At 32.1% G+C, this 26,023-nt stretch overlaps 4 protein-coding genes across 4 annotated transcripts; all 4 read left to right on the top strand.

Annotated features, from left to right (window-relative positions):
- Positions 1 to 528: 528 nt before the first annotated feature.
- LOC140444225 (ankyrin repeat domain-containing protein 27-like) lies at positions 529 to 7,317 on the top strand. The gene is made up of 2 exons (XM_072535973.1): positions 529 to 705; positions 762 to 7,317. Exon 2 carries the CDS (start codon positions 803 to 805, stop codon positions 3,365 to 3,367), a length of 2,565 nt encoding a protein of 854 aa, XP_072392074.1. The 5' UTR covers positions 529 to 705; positions 762 to 802; the 3' UTR covers positions 3,368 to 7,317.
- On the top strand, positions 7,176 to 10,772 carry LOC140444226 (general transcription factor 3C polypeptide 3). The gene is made up of 4 exons (XM_072535974.1): positions 7,176 to 7,313; positions 7,366 to 7,761; positions 8,282 to 9,409; positions 10,066 to 10,772. The coding sequence occupies exons 1-4, from the start codon at positions 7,235 to 7,237 to the stop codon at positions 10,731 to 10,733; spliced, it is 2,271 nt and encodes a 756-aa protein (XP_072392075.1). The 5' UTR covers positions 7,176 to 7,234; the 3' UTR covers positions 10,734 to 10,772.
- Positions 10,773 to 13,865: 3,093 nt separating this feature from the next.
- Positions 13,866 to 18,673, top strand: LOC140444223 (retinol dehydrogenase 13-like). Its single transcript, XM_072535971.1, has 4 exons — positions 13,866 to 14,159; positions 15,412 to 15,774; positions 15,830 to 15,958; positions 18,192 to 18,673. Exons 1-4 carry the CDS (start codon positions 14,042 to 14,044, stop codon positions 18,539 to 18,541), a joined length of 960 nt encoding a protein of 319 aa, XP_072392072.1. The 5' UTR covers positions 13,866 to 14,041; the 3' UTR covers positions 18,542 to 18,673.
- Positions 18,674 to 20,613: 1,940 nt separating this feature from the next.
- LOC140444224 (retinol dehydrogenase 12-like) lies at positions 20,614 to 24,652 on the top strand. Its single transcript, XM_072535972.1, has 4 exons — positions 20,614 to 20,964; positions 21,999 to 22,361; positions 23,824 to 23,949; positions 24,185 to 24,652. Exons 1-4 carry the CDS (start codon positions 20,844 to 20,846, stop codon positions 24,514 to 24,516), a joined length of 942 nt encoding a protein of 313 aa, XP_072392073.1. The 5' UTR covers positions 20,614 to 20,843; the 3' UTR covers positions 24,517 to 24,652.
- Positions 24,653 to 26,023: the final 1,371 nt, after the last annotated feature.

Below are 26,023 nucleotides of genomic sequence, written 5' to 3'. Positions count from 1 at the left end.
GTATTTTCTTTTTATTGATTTCCTCAAGTTTTCCAGTTTAGGATAGAGAAATATCTTTTGTCGATCTTGAATTGCATTGAGGAACAGAACAATATTGATTTGATTTAAAATACTTTAACGTAGTCACAGTATATTGCTTTATAAAGAATATTCTTTGGCAATATACTGTGACATAGTCATAATGCTGAAATTTACTAAAAAAATTTAATAATTCTATTCAAATCAACAGCTGTCTGGTTTGTTTATACCACCAAATACCACTTTTAGTAGTTTAAATTTATTCCGCCAGAGGTCAGATACTTTGTTTTCAATCGCGAATTAATCTTGAAAGAGACAAATATTTCTCCCGTCAGAAATAGAATAGGATTCAACTCCAAAAAAAGGAACTATTATTGTTTTAGTATGTACTTTCTTGTTAATAAACCATTAAAATAGTTTAAAGTGTGCCTCGATTAGTTTGCTTCCTGCAAAACAGGCCAAATTAGAGTTGACAATGTTGACAGGATTACGATTTTCTTCTTCTTTCTCCTTATATGCTTCGCTTGCAACTTCATGTTACATAGTTTCAATGAATAAAAATAAAAGTAATTTTAAATGCATTTTCAAATGTCGGTCAGATGCAGATGTCAGATGAGCCACTAATCAGTATTATTAAAAGAATATTTAAAAACATAATTTGTATTTTGTTACCATTTCGATTTAAAGGTGAGCGATTCTCTATTTAATTTTGAAAATGTGTAAATGTTTTTTTTGTGTTTTAGTGTTTAATCCGTTTTCATTTTTGTGAAACTAATATGAAAATATGTGGTCCCAATATGATGAAAACTTATCAAACAATCCCTTTTTTAAAGAAATTCAGGAAAACCACCTTGATCTTATCGAAGAATCATCAGTACAGCGCTGGATAATTTGTGTGCCGCGAATAGGGACCTTTGAACAGTCAGAAATTAATTCAGATGTAATTTTGGATCATATTATAGTATGTCCCACGGACGATCCCGATAAGGAATGTTACACACTAAGCAAAAAGCAAATAAGTATAACAGATAAAGTAATTATTACGGATGTTAGCAATCCTACAAAAAATGTAAATGTTTTGTTTGTAGAGACGTTTTATAATAGGGACAGTTCAAAATTTATTGTATGGTGTATAGACCACCCACTGTTTTTAAAGCGTAATTTTTGTGATTCTCATACTGCTAAGCAGTTGAATACTTTACATGACTGTATAGACTTTCTTTGGTGTAACAGTTTAAGCCATAGCATATTGGACTCCATCAAGAATGTGGTTTGTAACTTTAATTGCAATAATGAGTTAGAAATTGAAAGTCTTCAAGCTCAAAAGGAGTTAATAGGTATTTTATTTTCTCAGTGTCTACAGATTTGTTTTAAAAATGAAGTATTGAGAGAGAAATGTTTAGAAACCAGTCAGTTTGTAGAAAACCTCAAATTAGCTGTAGAAACATATATGCAGTATTGTTTAGGTAAAAGTTTGATATTTAGCTTGAACACTTTGAACCATCAGAAAGATAGTTATTTGAATAAGACTATAAGAAACTGTTCAGATGTGCAATATCAAGATTTAGGCATTGATAATGACTTTTCAGATATAATTCTAGCTGCCAAATATGAGTTTAATCAGATCAACAGTTACTATACAGTTTTAGAAAAGACAAACTGCTTGAAAAAGACCTTAGATATTATTTTTGAGGCTGGCAATAGCATTAGTGGGTTATGCGTTACTTCTGATGATGTGTTACAGTTATTGGTGTTCTTGATATTGAAGTTAAATGTAAATAATTGGTTTTCAAATTTAGTTTTTATAAAGGAATTTCAGTTAAGTAGTGAAAGTTCAGACCAAAGATTATTTTGTATTTCGTCCTTTGAAGCAGCCTTAGAATTCATTAGTAGTAGTAGGTTCTGGGATATTAAAAATAACGTGAAAAATATAGAGCATGATGAAATTGCAGTTAATTTTTTAGAAACACAAATTAAGTTAGGGGATATTAACAGCTTAAGACTGATGCCTGGATCTGACAACTATGTTAAAAGTATGTGCCATCCTTTGTGTGTTTGTAGTAAATGTAGACTTATTGTTCAACAACAGAAAAAAAAATTTAATACACTTGTGCCATTTTCTGAAATTAGTGAAAGTTTACTTGTTTTTGCTACTCGTTTAGAAAAGTGTGAGGTGGTAGAATTTCTTTTAAATAGAGGAGTTGATGTTAACTACACTGATTCGTTTGGAAAGACATGTTTGCATTATGCAGCAGCCAAAGGCATGCAGAATATTTTGTTGCTTTTGGTCAATAGAGAGTTTAATGTTAACATAGCAGACCAGGAGAAAAACACTCCTTTACATTTGGCTTGCTTGCATGGCCATGAAAATTGTGTGAAAGCTTTGATTTATTCTTCTCCTGATATTGAGGTTAATATTGGCAATTCTTTTGGAGATACTCCACTAATATTGGCTGCACGATGGGGCTACTTAGATATCGTCAAGATTTTGTTGGAAAATGGAGCATCAGTTTGTGTTAAGAATAAGAGAAATCAAAATGTGTTGGATGTAGCATGTAACTTTTACATAATAAAAGTTTGTGAAAAATACTCAAAACAAAAGTCCAAGGTAGCTAAATCCCTTTTAGATTTTAACAGTCTTTCTCTATCAGTACTTGAAGATAGTTGCAAAAACCATGGAGTGCGTCCTAGGAGTACAGACCAATTTAAAAAGATTGATCTGCTTATTAAATCTATACAAAACAATGATTTTCCTTTGACTAGCTTTTATTTAGGTTACAACAGCTCAAAGGCAATAAAAACAGAACCGACGAGTTGTCATCCTTTGTGCATTTGTGACAAATGCAAAAATGAACACTACGACGATTTCAGTCACAAAGAAACCACTACAACATCTATCAATGTAAATATGTGCGATGCCAGTGGTCAAACTCCTCTACATACAGCTGCAAAGTTTGGCAGAACTGAAATATTAAGGCTACTTTTGGATAATGGAGCACTGCCCAATGTAAAAACTTTCAAAACTCTCTACACACCTTTACATCTCGCTTGTATTTATGAACGAGTACAAACAATCAGAGAACTATTGAAATGTGGGGAGTGCAACGTTGATGAACAAGATGCCAAAGGCAACACACCTTTGTACTATTCCTGTCAAGCCGGTAATGTTAAAATCACAGAAATATTATTGACCAGTGGAGCTGATTGCAACAAGAAAAATTATGATGATAAAAGTGCCTTATTGATTAGTGAAGAAAATATGCAGCATGGCGTTTTAAAATTATTAAAAAACAACCTTAGAAATAGTTTTGAAAGAGACAATGTAGACTGCAGCAATGGCATAATTTAGATTAACCTACTTAATAAATTATTTTTAGTTATCATGCATTGTTTTGCTAATAAAATAATTTTTTTCACACTCTCATCTTCATTGTAATAAGGTAATGATGCTATGCCGTATTGGCTGTCAATTCATATCTTCTTTTTGTAACTTGTTAAATGAGCTTATTAATTTGGGAATTAATATAACTTTCTTTTTAAGGTCCCATTTCTTTCGAAAGGTTGCGATCATCATGATTACCTGAATTCTGTTCACTGCTGCTCTAAAAATCTAGTTAGAGGAGTACTTAAACCATTCTCTGAGATTGCGCTGCCATAACATTCGTCGTCTATAACACTACGCTTTTCTAAAATCTTCATATTCTGCAGAAACTGGTATTGTGTTCCTTTCATCACGTGGCCAAGGCATTATAGTTTTCGTATCTTAACTTCATTACTTAGTTCTATTTCTTTTGAAAGAAATACGGTTCGGAGACCTGGACTCTAACAAAAAATAATGAAAACATGCTAGGATGTTTCGAAAGAAAAGTACTATGGCAAATTTATGGAGCAGTGAATGACAATGGAGTTTGGAGAAGACGATACAACTTCGAACTTTATAGAATATACCAGGAACCTGATATCTTAAAACATATTAAGATAGGATATGTGAGGTGGATAGGGCATGTAATTTGGATGGAACAAAATGGAACCCAGCTAGAAAAATGCTCCTTGATAGATCCATTAGTCTGAGAAGAAGAGTAGGACCTAGAACAAGGTTCCTTGATAACATCGATGAAGAAATGAGAAATATGGGATAGGGACGACTGGAGAGAAATTCTTGAGGAGGCTGGGACCTACGTAGGGTTGTAAAACCAGAATGATGATGATGATAATAAGTATAATGGAACTTTGTTTTCTTATATCGTATACCGTTCTTCGAATTATATCTCTTGCAGCTCATCAATGTTATAAAATTTTTGTTCGTCGCGTTTTTTTTTCAACTGTGATCAGTAACATCTCCCCTTTTAACAACCCTGTAAACGTTGCTATATGACAATTTTGTTAATTTACAGATTCTATTGACAATTTCGTGTGGAGTTGAATTTTCATTTTCTGTCCTAAAGCATTCATAAATATTTAAAACAAGCCTCTGACCTTGTACATGCAAATCCTGGTTGTAAATCGCCCAATTATTACTTGTAGTCGCTTCAATATTCCAATATTCTCGACTGGTATAAAAGTTTGTTGCCTGGCAATTTTCGCGAATTAAATTTTGACGCTTAAAAGATTTTGTCAAAATTTCATAAGCGAAAATTGCCAAAAGACAACAAACTTAAATAAAACCAGAAGAAAGTTTCTCCGGTAAATAATTTTCTCTCTAATGATATTCGACAAGACTATTTCATGAGACAATTAATGCACCATATCAACGAAACATAATCTTTATTTATTTGTTAACAATATTAACTGTACAATTATTATAAGCTCTAGTAGTTTGCCCATTTTTTTCTACCAAAGCATGATTTTGTGTATTATTGAGCAGTAGCAGTAGCATAGTAAAGGCATAATCCTCGAGAATTTTTGCTACTTCCGTTATGGTAGTACATCTTTCAAGCGAAAAATTTTTCACTCATAGAAACTCAAAAAATTGGGCCCAAATGAGCTTCTAGACCTCTACGTGTTCAATGAGACAATTTCCGAAACCAATTTTTTGATTTGTTCACCTGAATGGCATCCAAATCTTGATTTTTCGTCTGGATTCATTGTATTTGTCTAAAATTGATTACGCCTCAGTGACGTTTGTTAAACTGACAATAATAGAATTAACAGACACCTTCGTGACGGATCTGTCATACTTTGTCGCTGAGAAATCATGGCCAGGAAGGAGTTTTGTCAGTAGGAAACTACTTCAGGCACTGAAGTAACTAAACATTTTTAAAGATTATCTAGTGCCCGTACACGAACGAACGAAGGCGACGTTGCCGAACATAAAACATTTTAACTGAAAGTTAAAACTGAACTAATATAATATGCTTTCAATTACAACTGTAGTTATATAATTTTTTATTAGAACAATAATCCTGAAACAGTCAGTATACAATTAATCCAAAAACCATTTTTAGGAATGTTGCTTTTAAGTCTTTTGTCTCAAATCTCGAAGTGAAAAATGAAAAAATTTAATATTTATTTAACAAACATCTGGCAACGCTGTGTTTTGGTTTTACTTGAACGATAGTAAAGAGTACCTACTCTAATTTTGTTTCCGAAAACCTTCATAGGTGCTATTTTTTTGTCTTCAACTGTAGAGATTAAAATTGTCGAGACTAATCAAAATATTGAGATACTTGAAATTTGTATTTATTTTTGTTTTCCATTTGTTTTCAATATTGAATTGGGTCAAAAAGCTACGATAAATATTAACCTTTTATGACTAATATGTTTAATTGGGTTTTTAATCGATTTTTATTTAATTAGTTTTTAATGAGCTTTCATTGACTGATTATTCAGTAACGGTTAATATTCTGTATATTTTTTGCTCGGACGATTTCTTCGATACAATAAAATTGTCTTCACATTGCTATGTAAAAATGTATTAAAACTTAACATAAGATTTGTACGCAACATTTATAAGGCATTATTTTTGTTTCATTCCGTATTCGTTTTAGAGAATTTATTTGACAACTTGAACTAATTTCCAAACCCAGTAAAAAATATGTTTATGTTGTGCATAACGATAACCCTTTGTAGTGTTTGTCTGAAAGTATTGCATTAATTGCTACTAACTGACAGCCCAAAATGGATTTTTAATTGGAAAGTCTTCGGTTTTGAGGATAGATGCATGCCTTTCGACACTTTTTAAAACATATCCATTGTTCTGCAGAAAAGGATTGTTTTCTTCTTTAATCTATATGTAGTTTCACGAATAGTTTTGTTCAGTTACATTAAATGTTGAGAATACTGTTCTCCATTTATGATTTTGTCATTTTCTATGGTATCCTATATTTTTTTTATTTATTTTAAGTACCTATATATTTCCTTGTACTTTATCAACTTAAATTGAGTATGGAACCGTAAAGAAATATTTATCTCAGACAATCTTTTAAATTTTCATTCTGTTTTGGTTTTATTGGTTTTCTTATTGGTTTCTCTTGTAGCGTATAAATAATGTTGGTATTCTGTATAAAAATTAGGTAGTTTTAATTTAACATCGAAGCCAATTATTTGTATAAAATGATTATATAAACTATAACAATGCACACCATGACAAATAACATGTTCAGCTTTAAGATAATTAACTTAAACTTAAACTTCAAAACCAAAGGAAACAGTAGTACTTATTTATATTTTAAATGGGGTTTACTGAAGCTAGTCATAAAAAAATGCAAACTGGACAGTTTCAACATTAGTTTTGTTGCATAAGTTAAATTGAACATTATTAAAATTCATTGTAGATCTGTTTTGTTTGATTTTGTATTTATTTAATAAAGTTTTAGAGATATCGTGAGATATTTTTATTTAGATAACAGGCCACAAACATATATTTTATGCCTCACGGGCTTTCGTTACTAATCTATATCTTATTAAATTAATATGTATATATGTTAAATAAGTTGCCTATCTAATAGGTACTTGTAAAGTATCAGCAAAGTTTAATAGAAACAAATTTGAGAGAATGCAGTAGTAGGAAGTTTTTCTGTATAAACCGAATTCAATTTGTTGTCTTTTGATTAATGTAAATATGATTTATGGTTAAAAATATACTTCAAACCAGTAGCTGTGCTTTCACAAATAAATATCATAAAAGACAGTATTGTTGCTGTCTTCACACTTTTCACGTACAGGTAGAGGTTAGGTTATCCTATTGTTGATAAACAAAAATCTGTTTAAAATAATTATGGAAGAGGATCTTCCAGGAACAAGTCTATCAAAAGTAGAAGACTTTTATTCTGACGATGAAAGCGGCCAAGAAGACGGTAAGTATTCCTTCTCTTCATAGAATATCGTGTTTGATATACTCTATTCTAGGAAAAATCAAAAGAGGGTTTAAAAAAGATCCCAGTAAACTACCAGCTCACTTAAAAGGATTGATGGGAGAAGCCAACCTGCGTTATGCCAGGGGAGATTTAGAAACGGCAAAAAAAATGTGCTTCGAAGTCATAAGACAAGCACCCGATTCCTATGAACCATATTTAACGTTATCACAGATGTACGAAAGTACCAACCACAAGAAATATAAAGCGTATCTAATGCTTGCCAGTCATCTTGCTCCTACAAGTATAGCTACAACTTGTAGATTGGCCGAGTTGTGCTTACAAGATGGGGAAATTGAAGAAGCAATTAAATGTTATTCTCGAGGTGTCAAGTATAATCCTACTAACTTTTTTTTACATAAAAAGAGGTTGGAACTTTTAGAACAAAAAGGTAAATGTATCTGTTTTTATGTAGTAGTACAATTCATAAGTATCTTTTAGGTTTTTATTAGTTTACTTTTATCATTTTGTTTCATTATTTTCTTAAACCCTATGGATAGAAGGGAATTATATACAAAATGATCATATGTATATATATATATATATATATATATATATATATATATATATATATATATATATATTTATATAACGTATATGTAATGCTACTTGAAAACATCTTTTCACATTAAACTGTAGTTATAAATTAAATGTCATATCCTTTAATAGCAAGCACTTTGAATTTCTTTTGCTGTCTGTTCCTATACATCTCCTCACAATGAATCATCTTTTAATGATACTTATAAATACAATAATATTCAAAAATATTTCCAGTTAGTGAAAGCATGTGGGCAAGTTTTTTTTTCATATCTATCATACCATACCATGTGGTAAACAAATTGATTTTTGCTTCACTATATTATCTTTAATATTAGATGATTAACCCAACTTAATAACATATTATTTTTTAGGTGATACAAAGAGTGCTATAGTTGCAAAACAAACAATGGCAAATCATATAGACAAGAAACATGCTGATATAATTCTTGATCTGAGCATGGAGGTAGCACAGGAACACTACAAAAACAAAAGTTATATCCGAGCCATAGAAGTTTTGAAAATACCCATAAAGAGGATTCCAGAAAAAGTTACCCAAAATATCACAAATGTCATGTTGGAATTGCTCCTTGTTAATGAACGCTATTCTGATTGCTTGGATGTGTTCACACAATTTTGCGGATTTACTTTTGATTTATACTTAACTGATGATAATTCAATAGTTATGAATTCTTACGAGGAGCCAGATCATCTTCCAATAGATCTTAAAATAAAATTTATCATATGTTTGGTAAAGTTACGGTGTGAAAATCTATTTTCTTCACTCCTAGATAAAATGCTTGTTGAAATGGATGTTGAAACTTGTGGAGATCTCTATCTGGATGTTGTAGAATCCTTGATGAATGTGGGCTACTTTATGGGTGCCCTCAAGCTATTGGTGCCTTTGGTAAAGAGTAAAAACTATTCCCTGGCAGCTGTTTGGTTAAAATATGCTGAATGTTTAGCTTCATGTGATATGATAGAACAAGCAATTGATTCCTACTACACAGTGAAAGAACTAGCTCCAGGTCATGTTGAAGTATTGTATCCTCTAGCCATGTTGTTACTAAAACAAAACCAAAGAGAAGAGGCTCTGAAGGTGATGTCACAAGATTTTAGTGCCAATAAATTGGACGTAGCTGTTCTATTGGAACAAATGAAATTATTGAAACAGATCAACAATTGGGAATCATACTGGAAATGTGTGGAATTGTTATTGTCTCGACATTGTCCAGTTCTCAAACATCCAGAGGAGTTAAAGTTACTGTTGACCAAAGATAGGCCTCCTGAAAAACTTGCTAAATTAAAAAAGATGAGAAATTTTAGGAATGACAGTACAAGCATCGACAGTAACTTTACAGTCATTAAAGAACTTAGTTTAGGGGAAGACTACGAAATTTATAAGAATATTTTACAGTTATCCATGGATAGAAAAGAATATTGTTATTTGCAGAAATTCACTTTTATGGCCTTGGCGTCAAAGAGGTTTCAAAAATATTTGAGTAAGTATTTGTTAGTAAATATTACTGTTACATAATCTTTCGTCATTTCTGCCCACATTTATCTAATATTCGCTTTTTTTGTCCCACAGTGTAATTCTAGTGGACCATCTATTATCAATTCTTCTCTCTAAACACCCCACTCACTACCATTTTAAAAAATTAATTCTGTGGATTACATCATTGACCTTAGTTTTCTGTCTGATATTCTATTCTTTTCGATTTCTTTTTGTTATACCTAGCATGTATCGCTCTATTGACCTTTTAGTGACTTTGAGTTTCGTTATTATCGCTTTTTTTAATGTGAAGTTTTGCAACCATATGTTATGATTGTAATAAGGAGCCAGATTTATGTATTAATTGTTCTAGGTAGGGGAGGGCGGATACCAAATTGCATTGCAAATAACATTCACTAGCTCTTACATCATTTTTGTTTTTGTCAAGCATATATGCCAGTTGTTTGTGACCGGCGAATTGTGAGGTTGCGGTCAAAAGGCCAAGTGATTAAAACACTAATATATGCTGACTCTTTTATTGAAAGTCAAGCTTTGGAAATTGTTTAATTTCTTTTTCAAAACAACTAAAATTTCCATGGCTTTTTTGTGATTTTAAATTTTCTATTAAAGTAACTCTGCATTAAATCTGTGTTATTTTTTTAGCGGATATCAACATCATGGCGGCTTTCTCATGTTTATTGACGAACGACTGCTTCCATGGGTACAATTTGTTAAGGGAAATCATCATAAAGTATTCAAATAACAATCTGGCGTGGAACTGGTTTGGCATGGTAACAGCTACGCCAGAGGAGTTGCGTTTCACCAGATTCTTGGAGAGACTCGGTGGCAGTTTGCCAATAGAAAATCGTAGGATTATCATCGCTAATCACAATTTGGCCGTAGGAAACTACATTAACACCATAAATTTTTACCTAAAACGGTACAAACAAACCAATTCCGTATTTGCAGCGTTTATGTTGGCTGTGGCGATGTTGCAGCACTATCATCATAAAAGCTTGGACAGAGCGAAAAAACAATCTATGGCCGAGATCGTGTCCTATCTCTTTCTTAATTACGCCAAGCTAAGAAACAAACTGGCTGAGCAGGAGGTCTATTATAATTTGGGAAGAATGTATCATCAGTTGGGCGTTATGTATCTAGCTGAGTTTTATTATAAAAAGGTTTTCGCAGTGGACAATTTTTATTTGGAGAAATATCCCGAAATTGTTTCTCTAAAAAGAGAAGCTGCGTTTAATTTACACATTATTTATAAAAATAGTGGAAACTTTATAGCTGCTAGAAATATTTTATATGAACATATTGTGGTATAGTTCATAAGTTTATTTTTAATTAAAAAAAAATTAATTTCGTGGTTTAGTTTTTATTTATTAATTGACCACTGTTTGTTAATTTTCCTGATCATTTCTGGTAAAAATCTAGTAAATCTGAAAAGGCTATTTTTTGCAATTTTTTTTAGAACCAAAAAAGTGAAAAAAAGGCTTTTTTATGAATTATGTTTCAGAAACCAAAAAAAACAGTAAAAAAATCTTTAAAAAATTTCCAGCTGGCTCCGTGTCTACTTGTACCATGTTGCAGGCGATAATTTAAGATGGCCTCGTATAACTTCTGGACGTGCAATAGTTCTTGTATCTACCAAAAATGATCTACATATATTATTAATACGACTCTCGATGTACAAGTTATGAATTCCACCGGAGGACGTAATGTTAACAGTTACTATGGTGGCTGTGTTTCTCGAGGTTGGCAGTTGCCCCTTGGTGTCGACCCGTTCTAGTCTTCCGACTGTTGTATCATTTTCTTGCAATTACGGCGAATGTGACCTACGTCACCACAATTCCATCATCTGGACTCGCGTCTGTACCATTTCTTCCAGACGTTCATCGTTTGGTTCGTCGCCTTCTTCAATGGTTCTTACTCGATGGCTCCGTGAAGTTTGACTAGTTGTTTCATGTTCCAAGACAATAGCGAGCACTTCATCTAGAACTTTCGGTCTTGCTAGTCGTAAAGCTTTCTGTAATTCACTTTCTTTTAACCAATTGACGAAGGTATCTACAGCAATTTCTTCCAAAATGTTGTCTGGTACCTCCGGATAAGCCAACCGCACTATACGAGCAACATCTGCTTCAAACTCTTGCAAATTTTCACTTGCTCGTTGAATTCTACTTCTTAGTTGCGACTTGTAGACTTGTTGTAGATGGACATCTCCGTAACGTTTGTCTAGTCGAGTAAACAAGGTCTGGTAACATTTTTCTTGACCCTTAGGAATTATATCCGCAGCTTCAAATTGTCTAATGTATATGGACCAAGAGGACTTTCCATCAAATGGTGGCAATTTGAATCTCATATGATGTATAATTTCGTCTTTCGGTGGTTCTTCCTTTACTACCGGATCTAAGGCTACTATATTAACTGGTGGTAGCACTTTCTAGTTAGTTATCATGGTTTCTAATTGTTTGATCTTCTCTTCTACGTCTTCTATCTTGTCGTTTACCTTTTTTCTGTATCTTATCGAATGTTCTTGAGACTTCTTCAAATTTCTCATTGTTCTGAATACATATTTCTTTAATTATTTGTGAAGTCTCGTCGAATCTTCTAGATACATTTTCGAATGTTTCATCGAATCTTTTGAAGACGTTCTCTAATTTATCATCATTTTTTTTAGAAGTTTCTTCAATCATTTGCGACACATTTTTTATTTTCTTAAAACTGCTTCTTCTGCTGACTAGAACTGGAATGTCTCTGGGTCTTCTCCATTCTTGTTGAGAACAGTCTTCAGTCATTCTGGAGTATCTTCTTGGACCCGCTGCAGTCTTCATCGCGTTCTTCTAGTTGCTCACGCAACTGTTTTACTGAAAGTTCTACTAGCAGCATCTTTGGTCAGGCACACACGTACTTTTTTAAATGTTCTTTCGTACAAAGATCACTACCGAACTACGCGGATGTTCCCGACGGACAATACTTTTCAAAAGTCACTGCTGAATTTATTTTTTAAATAAATCAATTATCCTCACACCGGACACCAACTGTAACGTTTTTAAATAAAATGAGCGGTTCGAATTTACATATATTTATTTATAAGTTTACTAAACGAAAATATCTTATTAACTAATTAAAACTCCTAGAAGGTAGGCTTATATATAAAAGTCACTATGTACTAGAACATTCTGGAGTAGCCCACCTATAATTCGCCTATTTGACGGGTTGATCTCTCTCGCGCTCGATACATCGCTGTAAACTTCTAGTCGCTTTCGAGATGCAATTGTTACATGGACCACGCCGAATGCATGTTCGTATCAATAGTGATACTCAGAAAGCAAAAGACTGGTTTTTACATAATGGGCTAATAAAGCTAAATGAAGACAAAAATCAGAATTTGATTTTTAGTTCTGATTGAAAGTATATCTCAAGAAATAGTGTTAAACTGTTATGAATCTTTCTAGGCGATACTTTGGATTAGAGTGCTCATACAGATCACTTAAATTCTAGACTTGCTACAAGTATATTTTTAATACGCAACTTAGACTAAGAGTACCTGTAGAATGTGCTGTTTTGCACTAATCCATAGACATTTACGGTACGGAATAACTGTTTGGGTTAATTCTTGTCACGCAGATAGAATTTTTAAATTACAAAAAAATTAGTGAGGATATTTGTATAGTATAGGGGAGGACTGTAAACCTTTATTTCTGGATTTAGGTATTATGCCACTAAATTCACTCTATATTTATAAGATGCTGATTGAAATTCATGCCAACAAAGGTAAGTTTAAGTTTAATATAAACTCCAACTTCTATGATTACGATACAAGATCTAAAGATACTATTAGAGTACAACCTTTTTGGTTGACATGACAAAGAGTATAAAAAATTCGACTGCTGTTGGTTTGTATAACTTTTTGCCAGATGAAGTAAAAAGGCTTCACTTTCACACTCAGTGAAAACAGAGTATCTAAGTACAGATTTTACACAATAGTACTAGTTTGTTCAGGGTAGTTGCCTATTATGACGATACTTCACGTTTTTGTTTTTATTTGGTGTGTTTGTCGTTTCTTAAATTATTAGTAATAAATATCTGTTTGTAATATTTAAATTCGCAAAAATTTTACATACATTTTGTAATGTGGGTATGTAATAATTGTCACTATTCCGATGACTTGTCAAAAACTAAACTATTTTTGTATATTGACTAAATAAGTTCTATTCTAGTCTATTCTATTATTAAGTTTAAAAAAGTAAACAGAAATTTGTTATTGAAACGCCATTGATCAAATAAATAATATTTACTTAAAAAATTTCCACCACTGAATTTAAATTTAAATATACATTAAATAATTATAGGATGTTTATTTTGTATCAACTGTGTAGCCATGTGTAGCTGCGCACTGAAGAAACAGAATGTACTTGTACTACTACTAAAATTATTTCCACAATTTTAACTCGAATCGAGTCTATTTTAAGACTATCGCGTTACATGCAGTAGCTCATCCATTAACTTGATTACATTTTATCATATCATCATCAGTAAACAAAAAACGTTTGAAGTGTTTGGTTGAGAGAGTTGTTCGCGAATGTTTTTGTCTTTACGCTACGTTTTGGATTTTTGTATGCATTAATTCACAATGGGTCAGTCATATGGAACATGTAATTCTGATGTAACCTTAAATGGAAAAACTGTTCTTGTTACTGGAGCTAATACGGGAATTGGAAAAGCTACTGCGAAAAATCTTTATGAGCGAGGTATGTATCTTATCTAAGTACATTATACGATTTGAATTAAGTTAAGTGCTTATCAAATTATGTCTGCACTAAGATTTAAAGGAGAGCCTAGAAATATCGAACTTACTGACACAGTATACCATTCTTGTATATCGGCATTGTTGGATAACTAATGAATTAGTTTGAACTAGATGTCACTTATTTCGAAAAGGACATAATTCCCGTTTTTTCAAAATATCGTTTATGGTGATAATGGGTTCTTACAGTGTAGACGCATCAGTGAAGCTAATATTGTAGACGGTTGAGTGTGTTGAAATATTTTGCTTAGTATGAAAAGGTTATCAGTCCGTGAGTTATGTCTTTTTCAAAACGAACTGTCAGTCATTTTTAAAAGAGCTGACTTTTATATTTTACTTCTCATGCTAATGCCTATGCTAATAGGCAGATCAGGTACTTAAAAGCTGGTATAAATGTTGAACTTATGAATTACACAAACCGATATCCTGAGCATCTTGTGAAATATAACTTTTACCTGCAATACTACCATCAAAATTATACCTACTTCTTTGGTCATCCACAGAAAGACGTATGTAGCAAGTGTGAAGATTATTCGACTAAACTGAAAAATCCATCTTTGAATGATACAGCTAAACGATGTGTTACAGCTGAGCATATGGTACATATTAGAAAAAGCAAGAAATTTTATAATAAGTTGACTTCAGTGGAAGCTCGTTGTAAAAACGAAGCTGATATTGCAGGTGTATGCATAGACTATATGCAGAATTTACCTCTAACTTGTATTCCATTACAAGAGGTTTTTTATTCGAGACAACTGTGGGTCAATGTGTTTTGCATTTATGATTTAAAATTAACTAAATCATTTTTCTTTGTTAATCAAAGAAATAAATTGCAAAGAAAGGAGCTTCAAGGAGAAAATTTTATGTACCTATATAAAAACAATGTAATTTTTTTTCAAACAGTTAAGTCTAAAAAAAGTGTTAGAGTACTTTTTTGTTCCAAATTGTGTATTATATCCATACCTTAAAGAAACGCAATATTTTCAGGGACATCCTGTATATTATATATTTTGTATTATTCCAAACCCGGAATATTTCGTAAGAACTTTAATCGAAAGTAACTGCGAGACGTTCCAAACGTAACACTGCATCTATCTACGAGCTTACTGCCTTTCAAGGAGGATCTTTGTGAATTAGTTTTATTTTAATCTTTTAGTTTGACAGTTTTTATGTTACTAATTGCTTATACTTTTTAGGAGCTAGAGTTTTATTGGCATGTCGAAACATGGTGAAAGCAAATGAAGCTATAGAAGATATTAAAATACAGTGCCAACACTCCACAAATGTGGGCGAATTGAAAGCGATCCATTTAGACCTTTCAAGTTTAAAATCGGTGAAAGAATGTGCTGAAGTAATACTAAAGACCGAAGACCATTTGAATATTTTAGTTAATAATGCCTGTGTCATCGGAGTCCCATATACAAAGACGGAAGATGGTTATGAGCTAACCTTCCAAACCAATCACCTGGGCCACTTTTTGTTTACTTTACTTTTAATGCCACTTCTAATGAAAAGCACACCAGCGAGGATAGTAAATGTCTCGTCGGTTTCTCACGCAAGTAACTATATGCCTAAAGGCATTTCCTTTATAGTGAATAATTGTTTTTGTCGTAGTGCTCTGGGGTGAGTTTAATTTGAACGATGTAAACTTTACCAACAGAAAATATTCTTTTATAAGAGCTTATGGTGAAAGTAAATTGATGAATATTCTGTTTACAAAGGAACTAGTTCGAAAGTTTGAAGGTACGTTTACTAGAAACATAAATGTCCCTATATTTAAGAATTTTCTTTTAAACTTTACAAATAAAAGGTCGATATCGAGTACAGTTCTTTTAATCTAATATATAAGTATAAATCTTGCCCAAGTACTTTCGATCTCAGAGCATCTTCAGGGGCATTTCGTCAAAATTTGGCTATCCAGCATATTATTGTTTAGATGGTACGTTATGCTCCTGAAGATGCTCTGAGAGCGAAAGTACTTGGGCAAGATTTAATAAAAAACTGTGCTAGATATCTGCCTTTTATTCGTCAAGTTCATATATTCGAGCATTCAACCATATTCTATTTTAATTTATTTTTTAATAAGTTTTATACGGGAAAACATTTTATTTTTCAATAAAATCTTCTGTTAGTCCAGGAAACGAAGGTTTTCACTTCGCAATTTTTTTGGAAAATGTCGATTTGGGGATAATTGCCACCCCATCTCAGGTGGAAATTTTTGATATATATATATATATATATATATATATATATATATATATATATATATATATATATATATATATATATATATATATATATATATATATATATATATATATTCGTATGAACTTTACACATTACGGTTTTACATTAAAAAAATAATGACAATAACAATAATAAATAAGAAAACACAAACATAAAAAATAAAAATTATTAAAGTCGAAAGTTACAGCCTCGAAACCAATCTCTTGCCTTGGGAGTGAGTTGGTGGATTTCTTGAAGACTGCCAGCGAACTTGGTGGCTGGGCACTCGAAGACGATATGGTTAATTGTTTGTTCAACAGCGGTGCATTTGTCACATCCCGGACTTGCATTTATACCCCACTGGTTCAGAGTCTTGTTACAAACTCCATGACCAACTCGTATTCTATCAAGGTTGCACCATTCACGACAAGGAAGAGAAAAGCCGTCTGGTTTAATTGTTGGGTTTTCTATGAGATTAGCATTTCTGATATCTGGATTCCATTCGCCCATCCAGTGGTCCTCATTAGTGAAATCAGCCAATCTTGTAGCAGTTCTAGTAACTGGATGTTTGGATTCCAGTCGTAACTCTCTTTGGTCTAGCTCAGCGATGTCTGTATTTATCGGTAGTGCTGGGTTTTGTTGGCATTTTTGAACTAGGGTATTGAGTGCGGCTAGTCGTCTTCTTGCTGGTGGAGCGATGTTGCTTAAAACTGGAAGCCATTGGGTTGGTGTGGGCTTTATAGTTCCCGTTATGTGCCTCATTTTTTGGTTTAACTGGGTACCTATGACGTTTGTGTGATGGCTGTTTAGCCCGACAGGAGCGCAATATTCTGCAGTAGGATATACTAAGGACAGCGCGCTCGTTCTGATGACCTCTGCATTAGACATCATGATGTATTTGCTAATTTCTGAATAATGTTATTGCGGGTCTTTATTTTTGCTAAAGTGTTTTCCAAATGCAATTTAAAAGTTAGGGTACGATCTAGAGTTATACCGAGGTATTTTGGGTTTGAACTGTGTTTTAGAATGGTTCCGTCGCATTCTATGTTTAGTCTGTAATTTGCCTTGTGGTTGTTAAGATGGAAATCTGTTACTTCAGTCTTCGATGGTTTGGTTGTAGGCCCCATTTCTTAAAGTATCTGTTAACAGTGTTTAGATCTGCTTCTATAGATTCGGCGATTTTTATGTCTTCTTCTTGAGCACCCAGAGCCATGTCATCTATAAATAAATTGGCGCGAGGTGGTGGTTGGTACATCTGACGTATAAATATTAAAAAGAAGAGGAGACATAACTGACCCTTGTGGTAAGCCGTTTTGCAGGTTTCTGAACTTACTGTTTTTCCCATTTAGGTGTACTTGGAAAAGTCTGTCACTTAGCATTTGGTTTATCAAACTGTTAAACAAACGGCATGGTACCATCTGGTATATTTTAAATAAAAGACCCTCCTTCCACACTATGTCGTAGGCGCACGTCAAGTCTATGAAAGCACACACATATAATATCTGCATAATTGCTGTATATTTTGTACCAGGCAGTGCCCTAATACGGGTTATTATATTTTCAGCATTTAGTTTACTATGTACCGTTGACCTGAAGATGCATAGCAAATTATAGTATGCGAAACCGGTCGTTGGTGGTAGAATATTAGTATTAAGGTTCTTCGCTTAGAACACAGTTTAGAATACACGTTATTGTAAAAATTCATATCGTACAAATTCGCCAAACAGTTTTTACTTATTTTTATTTTTAGAAAACAACATCAAAGGTATAAATGTGTACGCAGCTCATCCCGGTGCTGTATCTACAGAAGCAGGTCGATATTTTGATGAGACTGTGTTTCCCGGAGTCTACTGGATGTGGCGAAACCTCTTTAAAGTTTTTGCGAAGAACCCTGATCAAGGAGCAGCCACTTCAATCTACTGCGCAGTAGACGAAAAATGCGCTACAGAAACTGGCCTTTATTACGCTGAATGTAAAGTAACCGCACCTGCTCAAAATGCGTCCGACGAAAAGCTAGCCAAAGATTTGTGGGCTTTAAGTCTGGGTTATGTTGGACTAAAGGAAGATTTTAACCCATTCGTAGGTACAAATATATCGTAGTAGCATTTGACAGGAAATATTTAAGTGTGAAATAAAAATTGTGTATATTTCTTTAGTTATTAAGATTTGCTGTATAATGTAACATTGTATTTATTAAAAACGTATTATATTGAAACTTCTGAAAATTTCAAAGTAATATTTTTATTCTAAACTACATTATTTAGAGTTATAAATTACATTATAAGACAACTAAAGGCCAGAAAAAAAAAACAATGGAGAACCACGGACATGATGGCGCTATACTCTTTCGAGAGTCAACAGAGAAAAAAGAAGAAATTACATTAATATTAATAAGCAGACGGAGAGAAATTAGTACAGATCATACAACAATTCCATTATATATTTTCTTATAGCAATTTCATTCTTCTTAATTGCTCTTATAGTTGATTCGCCTAAATTAAAATGTTTTCCAATTTCCGTAGATCCGTATCCTTTTCTTAAGCAATCTAACATTGCAATCTTCGTTTCCTACGAAATTGATTGTCTTTGATGTTTTTTTTTTCTCCATTAGGCCAAATAAAATCTTAAAAAAAGAAATAAAAAAAATTAGACTTACGATATTGAGATGGCAAAAACCTCTTCTAATGAAAAATAGAACTTTACGACACTCACTTGAAATCTTTCAATCCCAATACCGTGCTGTTTATTATACTGCAACTTGGAATCAGCAAAATTTTAACAATTTATTATACAACGAAGTACCGCTAAGAAAAAAATTATTTTAAAATAATGACGCAATGATGTAATATTGACATCATGTAACAATGGAATCCCCGAATTGCAAAGGCTCACTTTACTGACAGCTAGATGTGAATACTTAAGATTTAATTATAATAGGTAATAATAGAAATCTTTGGATAAACCGCCCAAATTTAAAATGACATAAAAATTATCCGCATAAAAAGAGACCTTACTGTATACCAATATTGCTCTGTTTCGTAGATTACGCAAAGGCTTTTAATTTAATAAAACAGGATCCCCTGGAGTATATCATGGAAATAGAAGTACCTACCTAAACACTTAGTTAACCTAATAAGGAATCTGTATGATAAAGACTGACCCAAAGTTAAAATACAAGAAATACATTCAATTCCCACCATTTCTTTTTCTTTAAAAAAATTGAGATCGTTACCCGTATGCGCGCCAATGACGAATATAAAATACTTAATTGTATGTTAAAAAATGCACAGTAACTATTTCATTAAATTCATTTGGATATCTCAACCGGTTTCAGAGAAATAAATAAATTGTTATTTTGTAAGAAAAATTTAACATTCCTTATCTCGGAAAAGAAAGCATTTGAAGACACACGTTGATACAGTTTACTCCTTATTCGCGCTTCCTTCATTTGCGTTTTCATTATTCGCGGATTAAAAAAATGCGATCCAATTCCTATATTCGCGGCCTAATATTTCATTATTCGCAGATCGAATCGAATGGCGATAGTCCCTCAGAAATCAAACGTAGACTAAAATTAAAAAGCTAACTTAATTAAAACAATAACGGGGAATACTAAGCTTATGTTGGTTAATGCTCTTATTAAGGAAGGAAGAAGAGGTTGGTTAATTCCACGCGTGTCCTGGACAGGACATAGAACCAACCTGTCAATTCTGGAAGAGCTTCATATAAAAGACGGGCTATTAAGACCCAGCATACCTAAATTACTTCAGCTACATACCCAGAAGAACGGAGATTATGTAACTATTGATAGTAGAAAGATTTTCCGTGGTGAAAAAAAAAAAGATCCAAAAGGTACAATACCTTGGACACGTGATGAGGGCAACAAAATACCAGCTTCTACAGAATATCATGCAGGAAAGATTTTAGAAAAGCGTAGCGTTCTAAAGCAATGAATATCGTGGCTACGCAATCTCAGAGAACGGTTTAATTGCTCGACTAACCAACTTTTTGTAGCAGTATTTTTTACCCGTCCTTTTTTTAAGAATATTTTAATTACTTCTTGTTAAAGATTTTTTACCATTTTCACCTGTACTAATATTTTAATAAATTTTTTATACAGCAGCGCGTGAATGACGAGCACTTTATTTACTAATCGTAGGCAAAGAAAAAATTTGTAATCTTTGGAATACAAAGTCGATGTTATACAACTATTTAGTTAGACGTACTTTAACAGTACCTAATTCAGAAAAGTGTTATCAATGTCGTTGTTTTAGATAAGCTGAAGTGTATTAATTTTATTGAATAATTTGTTATTGAATGTATGTCGATAATTATTACAAGCGTTGTTTGTTGAACAAGTAGTGTATTAGGATTAAATTCGAAGTTATTATTTTTTATCATAATGGGGCAGATATTTACGACAAAATGTGACTCTGACGTGAGATTAGACGGTAAAACTGCGGTTATTACAGGAGCAAATTGCGGGATTGGAAAAGAAACTGCCAGAGATTTATATCAAAGAGGTAAGATATCATCAGCTTCTTACATATTGTATTTATAAACTAATATAAAGTTGAGATTCTACGGTTAAGGGTCCAGGACTCTTTTTTGACCTGAAGGAGATTCTAATTCGAACTCTACCAGTGTAAACATTTTAAAATTTAACTAATTAATTAGTAAAAAGTGGCAAATAGACATAAATTCTGGCGCCAAGAATAAAAAAAATGAAAGAAAAGTTAATATTATTACAATATATATATATATATATATATATATATATATATATATATATATATATATATATATATATATATATATATATATATATATATATATATATTATTAAGTTATTATTTTTTTTACTTGATTAATTGAGCAAATCAAAAAACATAACTTAACTGTTCTCAGGGTGAAAAATCTCCTTATATTAACCTATGTTGTGTGGGTCCAAAGATTTCCTAGTTGTCCTTTATCGGGATAGAGAAAAAAGGTACAAAAAATTGGTATTCTTTATTTTATTTAAAGAAGAATAAAACAATTATCAAATTTTGCCATTATCTTATCAATCAGCGTAAATGAATACAATAAAATTTACACAAAAAGAATATTTTAAGTCTTCTTGAAGACAAAACCAATTTAAAGCCAATTTCATTGAATATCTTTAAAAATTTTATCTTTCTGATTTTTCAATATTTGCTTTATTACAAAAAACAAAACTTTAAAACATTTTACAAATGAAGTCTACTCTTGAGTTAAAATGGTAACGACAATGATGTCAACAAACTTCATTCATAGTTACAAAATTTTCAATTCTGGACAGAAAATCACTAACCTTTGTAATCACTAATATTTGTAAGGATTTGAATCATCACATTTGTTTTTCTTTATATACTTCTACACAAAAATACTAAAAAAATTACGAACCAAAAGATTGTAGGAATAGAAATTCCAAAATGTTTGCATCAAATTTAGTCCTTGTTAAAATTGAACATTTCGTGACATTCCTTAAATTAGGAACCTCCTTCTCGATGATTTTTAACTAATGTCTCACTTACAGGTGCTACAGTAATCTTGGCATGTAGAAGTGTTTCTAAAGCAAATGAAGCAATCAAAGAAATAAAGACACAATGCGTATGGGAACGGAATGTGGGACAACTAAAAGCAATCGAATTGGATCTTTCTCGCTTGAAATCCGTCAGAGATTGCGCCGCAAACCTGTTGGAAACTGAAAAAGAAATCAATATATTGATAAATAATGCCGGCGTGTTTGCAGTTCCTTTTGCACTTACCGAAGATGGCAACGAGACGACTTTTCAGGTTAATCATTTGGGACACTTTTTGCTTACCTTACTATTGATGCCTTTACTTAAGAAAAGTACTCCAGTAAGAATAGTGACAGTTTCATCTAGTTTACATAGTGGTAAGTAACGTATTAAATCGTTATATTTTACATTATAATGAAAATAGGCTTTTAATTACATTTCTGCACATATTTTAATATTAGATAGTTTAAATATTAATGATTCTTTATATACTTTTTTTTCGTAACAGTCTCTCAGTACTCTTTTTGATGTCATTCGGAAACTACACTAAACAATTCATCTTATTATTTCATATTTTTTATTTTGCCTATTTCTGTTATTAAAATAGTGATCTGGTGCTAAATCCCTATGAATGACGCAATTCTTTGAGATACGAGGTTTTCTATTGTACCTCCACCACGTTTGCCTTCCATTAATAATTGCAAGAGATTCTATTTCACATTCCCATTTGAAATTCTTTTTAAAATCAAATTTTAAAGATTAAAGAAACTACATTTTATTTAATAATATTTAAAGTTTGTTTTATTACATTTATTACTATAAAAGATGGTATTATAAATATTTTGGAGATGCGTTTCGGGAACCACTTTATTCGAGTCATTAATTATTGTGTTTGTGCCACAGATTTTGAGTTGCATTAGCATTGTAGGTTTATTTAATTTTTTTATCGTTATTTAAAAAATTCTTCGATTTTTTCTTATATAAATCCATGGAATTGTCCTTGGCCAATCTTAATAAGGCTGTATTTATATTTTATATCATCATCATCATCATTCTCAGCGCATTCTACAGATTAAGGTGCAGCCGCCCTTACATAGTCGTTCTTTCTTTTTGCCTACGTATGTCTAATATTTTATTTTGCTGAATATATTTTCTAGAGTTGCAGTGAAGAGCTTTTTTGACATCACGTCTTCTTGTCTTATATTTTGAACGCCTTTGGTAGTAGGAAATGGTAGTGTTTTTCATAAATACCTAAAGCCTTTTCGAACTCTTTGAAGGTTAATGCTAGCAGTATTAGTTTAGCTTTATTCATTAGGTTTCAAAGCGTATGGATATGAGGTACTGAATCCACTTCTGAAGTCAGCTTGCTCTCTTGTGCAGCATCTAATGCATTTGCTAATCTGTTGTTAATGATCTTTGTGAATATCTTGTATATGATTAATAGTAGACTTAATAAATAGCTCTATAGTTTTTGATATCCCCTTTGCGTTTCCCTTGATTATATTCGAATATATTCGACTTTATACTCACTTTTGTTGACAATTATCAAATCCATAATGGATCTGATGTTTCTCGTTATTTGTACATGTATAAATTTTCAGCTTGTTCAATTCACCCAGCTCAATTAATCTTTCTCCATTATCATTATCGTTTGTCACGGCTTCTCCAAAACGTCTATTGTCCTATTATTTTGTCTTGTTCTTCCATTTTGGTCCTTGTAATCCTATTAGTGATGTTAAATACAATTCATCTCGTCATCTGCCAAAGGATCCTTCTAGGAGCTTTCTTAAATTTTCTCTAAAGCAAAAGATTTTATGGTTAAATTATTTTCTTTTTTAGCCATATGGGAATTGGATCTATCCGATATGAAATACGAAAAGAGGAAATATGGCAATATAAAAGCTTATAACGAGAGCAAAGTATGCAACATTTTGTTTACCCAAGAATTGGCTCGAAAGCTTAAAGGTAAAGTTGGTTTTTTCTTTTTTACTTTTACAACAAAGACATAACATACATACATACATACATTACATTCACAACGTAAACAAGTGGCAATAAAAAAATCGGCAAATAACCGATGTTAAAGGAGAATCGATATTTTATGTTTAAAGATAATAGTTTAGTTAAATAAATTGAATAAAAATTATATTATTTTTAAGTAGAAATAAGTGATAATTTTTTATTTAAAAAATTCTTTCAGAGAACAATTTAAATGGTATAACAGTATATTCGGTTCATCCTGGAGCCGTAAAAACCGAAGCCGGAAGATATCTGGACGATGCGTATTTTTCTGGACTTTATTTCGTATGGTCAAGTGTTGGCACGATGTTCTACAAGACTCCCGTACAAGGTGCGCAAACTTCAATATACTGCTCAGTAGATGAAAAGTGCAGTAACGAGACAGGACTATACTACGCTGAGTGTAAACCAACCAAAACATCAAAATTAGCAAGAAATGAAAAATTAGCGGAAGAATTGTGGGATTTAAGTTTAAAGCTCGTTGGTTTGGATTCAAAGAGTGATTTATTTTAAAATTAATGATTTAATATTTTTTACAATGTTATCTTCCGTTCACTTGTTGTAAGTGTACTCTTAATATTTTTATATGGTTTTTTGTACATTTTGTTTCATATTTAAAACATAATAAATCGATGATTATTTGATTAAATTTAATATTTTTGCTTTATCTTAAGTGTGGTTATTTTTTATTTACAGATTTAACAATATAATCAAATAGAATTAACAACATATTTTATGTGGCACAAGATCAAGAAGAGTTTGCAATGGTGATCTCCAAAGTCGGATAACTCTGATATGGCACGTGAAGAAGAAGAACAACTCCAATATTTATATATAATATATAATTAATATATAATTATTTTCAAGAATAAAAAAAGGCTTAAAAAAGACACAGTCTGCTTTGGTCTTGATTGGGGAAATAGCAAATAGAGGAAAAAAAAAATAAAATAAAAAGAGTTCTTCTTGAAGTGCCCTCAAATTTCGAAGGTTAAGCTGAGCTGTAGGTGCATAGACTGGTACTAGAGGAATTAAGTCAATGATTGATCTGTTGGTAATTTTATCCATTCAAAATTCTGATTCCGTTTAGACGAGATTGCTTATTATCGCTTACAGTATAGTATAGAATTCCATTGCTTGTGGGGCATTCATCACTACTCGGCCATCTGATCTCGCTAAATACGAGAATATCAATTTTCAGCTTGGCTAGTTCTTTTTCTAAATGATGTAATTTGTATGTATGTATGTATGTATAGCATCAACAGGTCTTTTATTGCTGAATGGATAATTTCCATCGTTTTCTCTTTTTATCTGTCAGCTGCCAAATTCTGATTCCTATCTCTCTGACATTTTTCATCACTACATCTCTCCATTTCTTTCTTGGTCTTCTTCTCTTTTTTTGGCTTCAGGCACCCACCAACCAATAATTATTGACTTATCTATTACCTTGCATTCTTTCTAGATGTCCAAATCATTTTAGTCTACAATTTCTCAGCTTTTTATTTATTTTAAGGTTAGCATATAATTGGTATACTTCTAAGTTAGTTCGTCTTCTTCTTTCTCCCTCTATTATATTTCCACCAAAAATTCTTCGAAGTGTCTTTCTTTCCCATGTTTTCAATCTTCATCACTCTCAGATTTATTTCAGTTTTGTCCTTACATGTCTGATCAATAAAGGTACTTAAGTACATATATTCATTCACTTTCTCGTCGAATTCTACAACTGATCCATCCTCCACCTCTAATTTAACGGAGCCCCTGGTGTTGTAATTGGATTTATTAATATTAATTTTCAGTCCCATTTTAGACCTTTCCCGGATCAGTCTTTTTGCTACACTTTCCAGTTCTTTTCCATATCTTGCAATGAGAACCACATCATCAGCGTACGCTAAGCATAGCTGCTCTTTTGTAGAAAAGAGTTGCGGATCTATTTATCCTACAATTATTTCTAGAATAATATTGAATAGCAAGGTAGACGACGGGTCTCATTGGCGAACATATTTGACTGTACCATTGCATTTCA

The sequence above is a fragment of the Diabrotica undecimpunctata genome, chromosome 6 (assembly GCF_040954645.1).
Source record: "Diabrotica undecimpunctata isolate CICGRU chromosome 6, icDiaUnde3, whole genome shotgun sequence".
NCBI lineage: Eukaryota > Metazoa > Arthropoda > Insecta > Coleoptera > Chrysomelidae > Diabrotica > Diabrotica undecimpunctata.
Note: the sequence above shows the minus strand (reverse complement) of the source record. Positions and strands in the feature narration are given on the sequence as shown.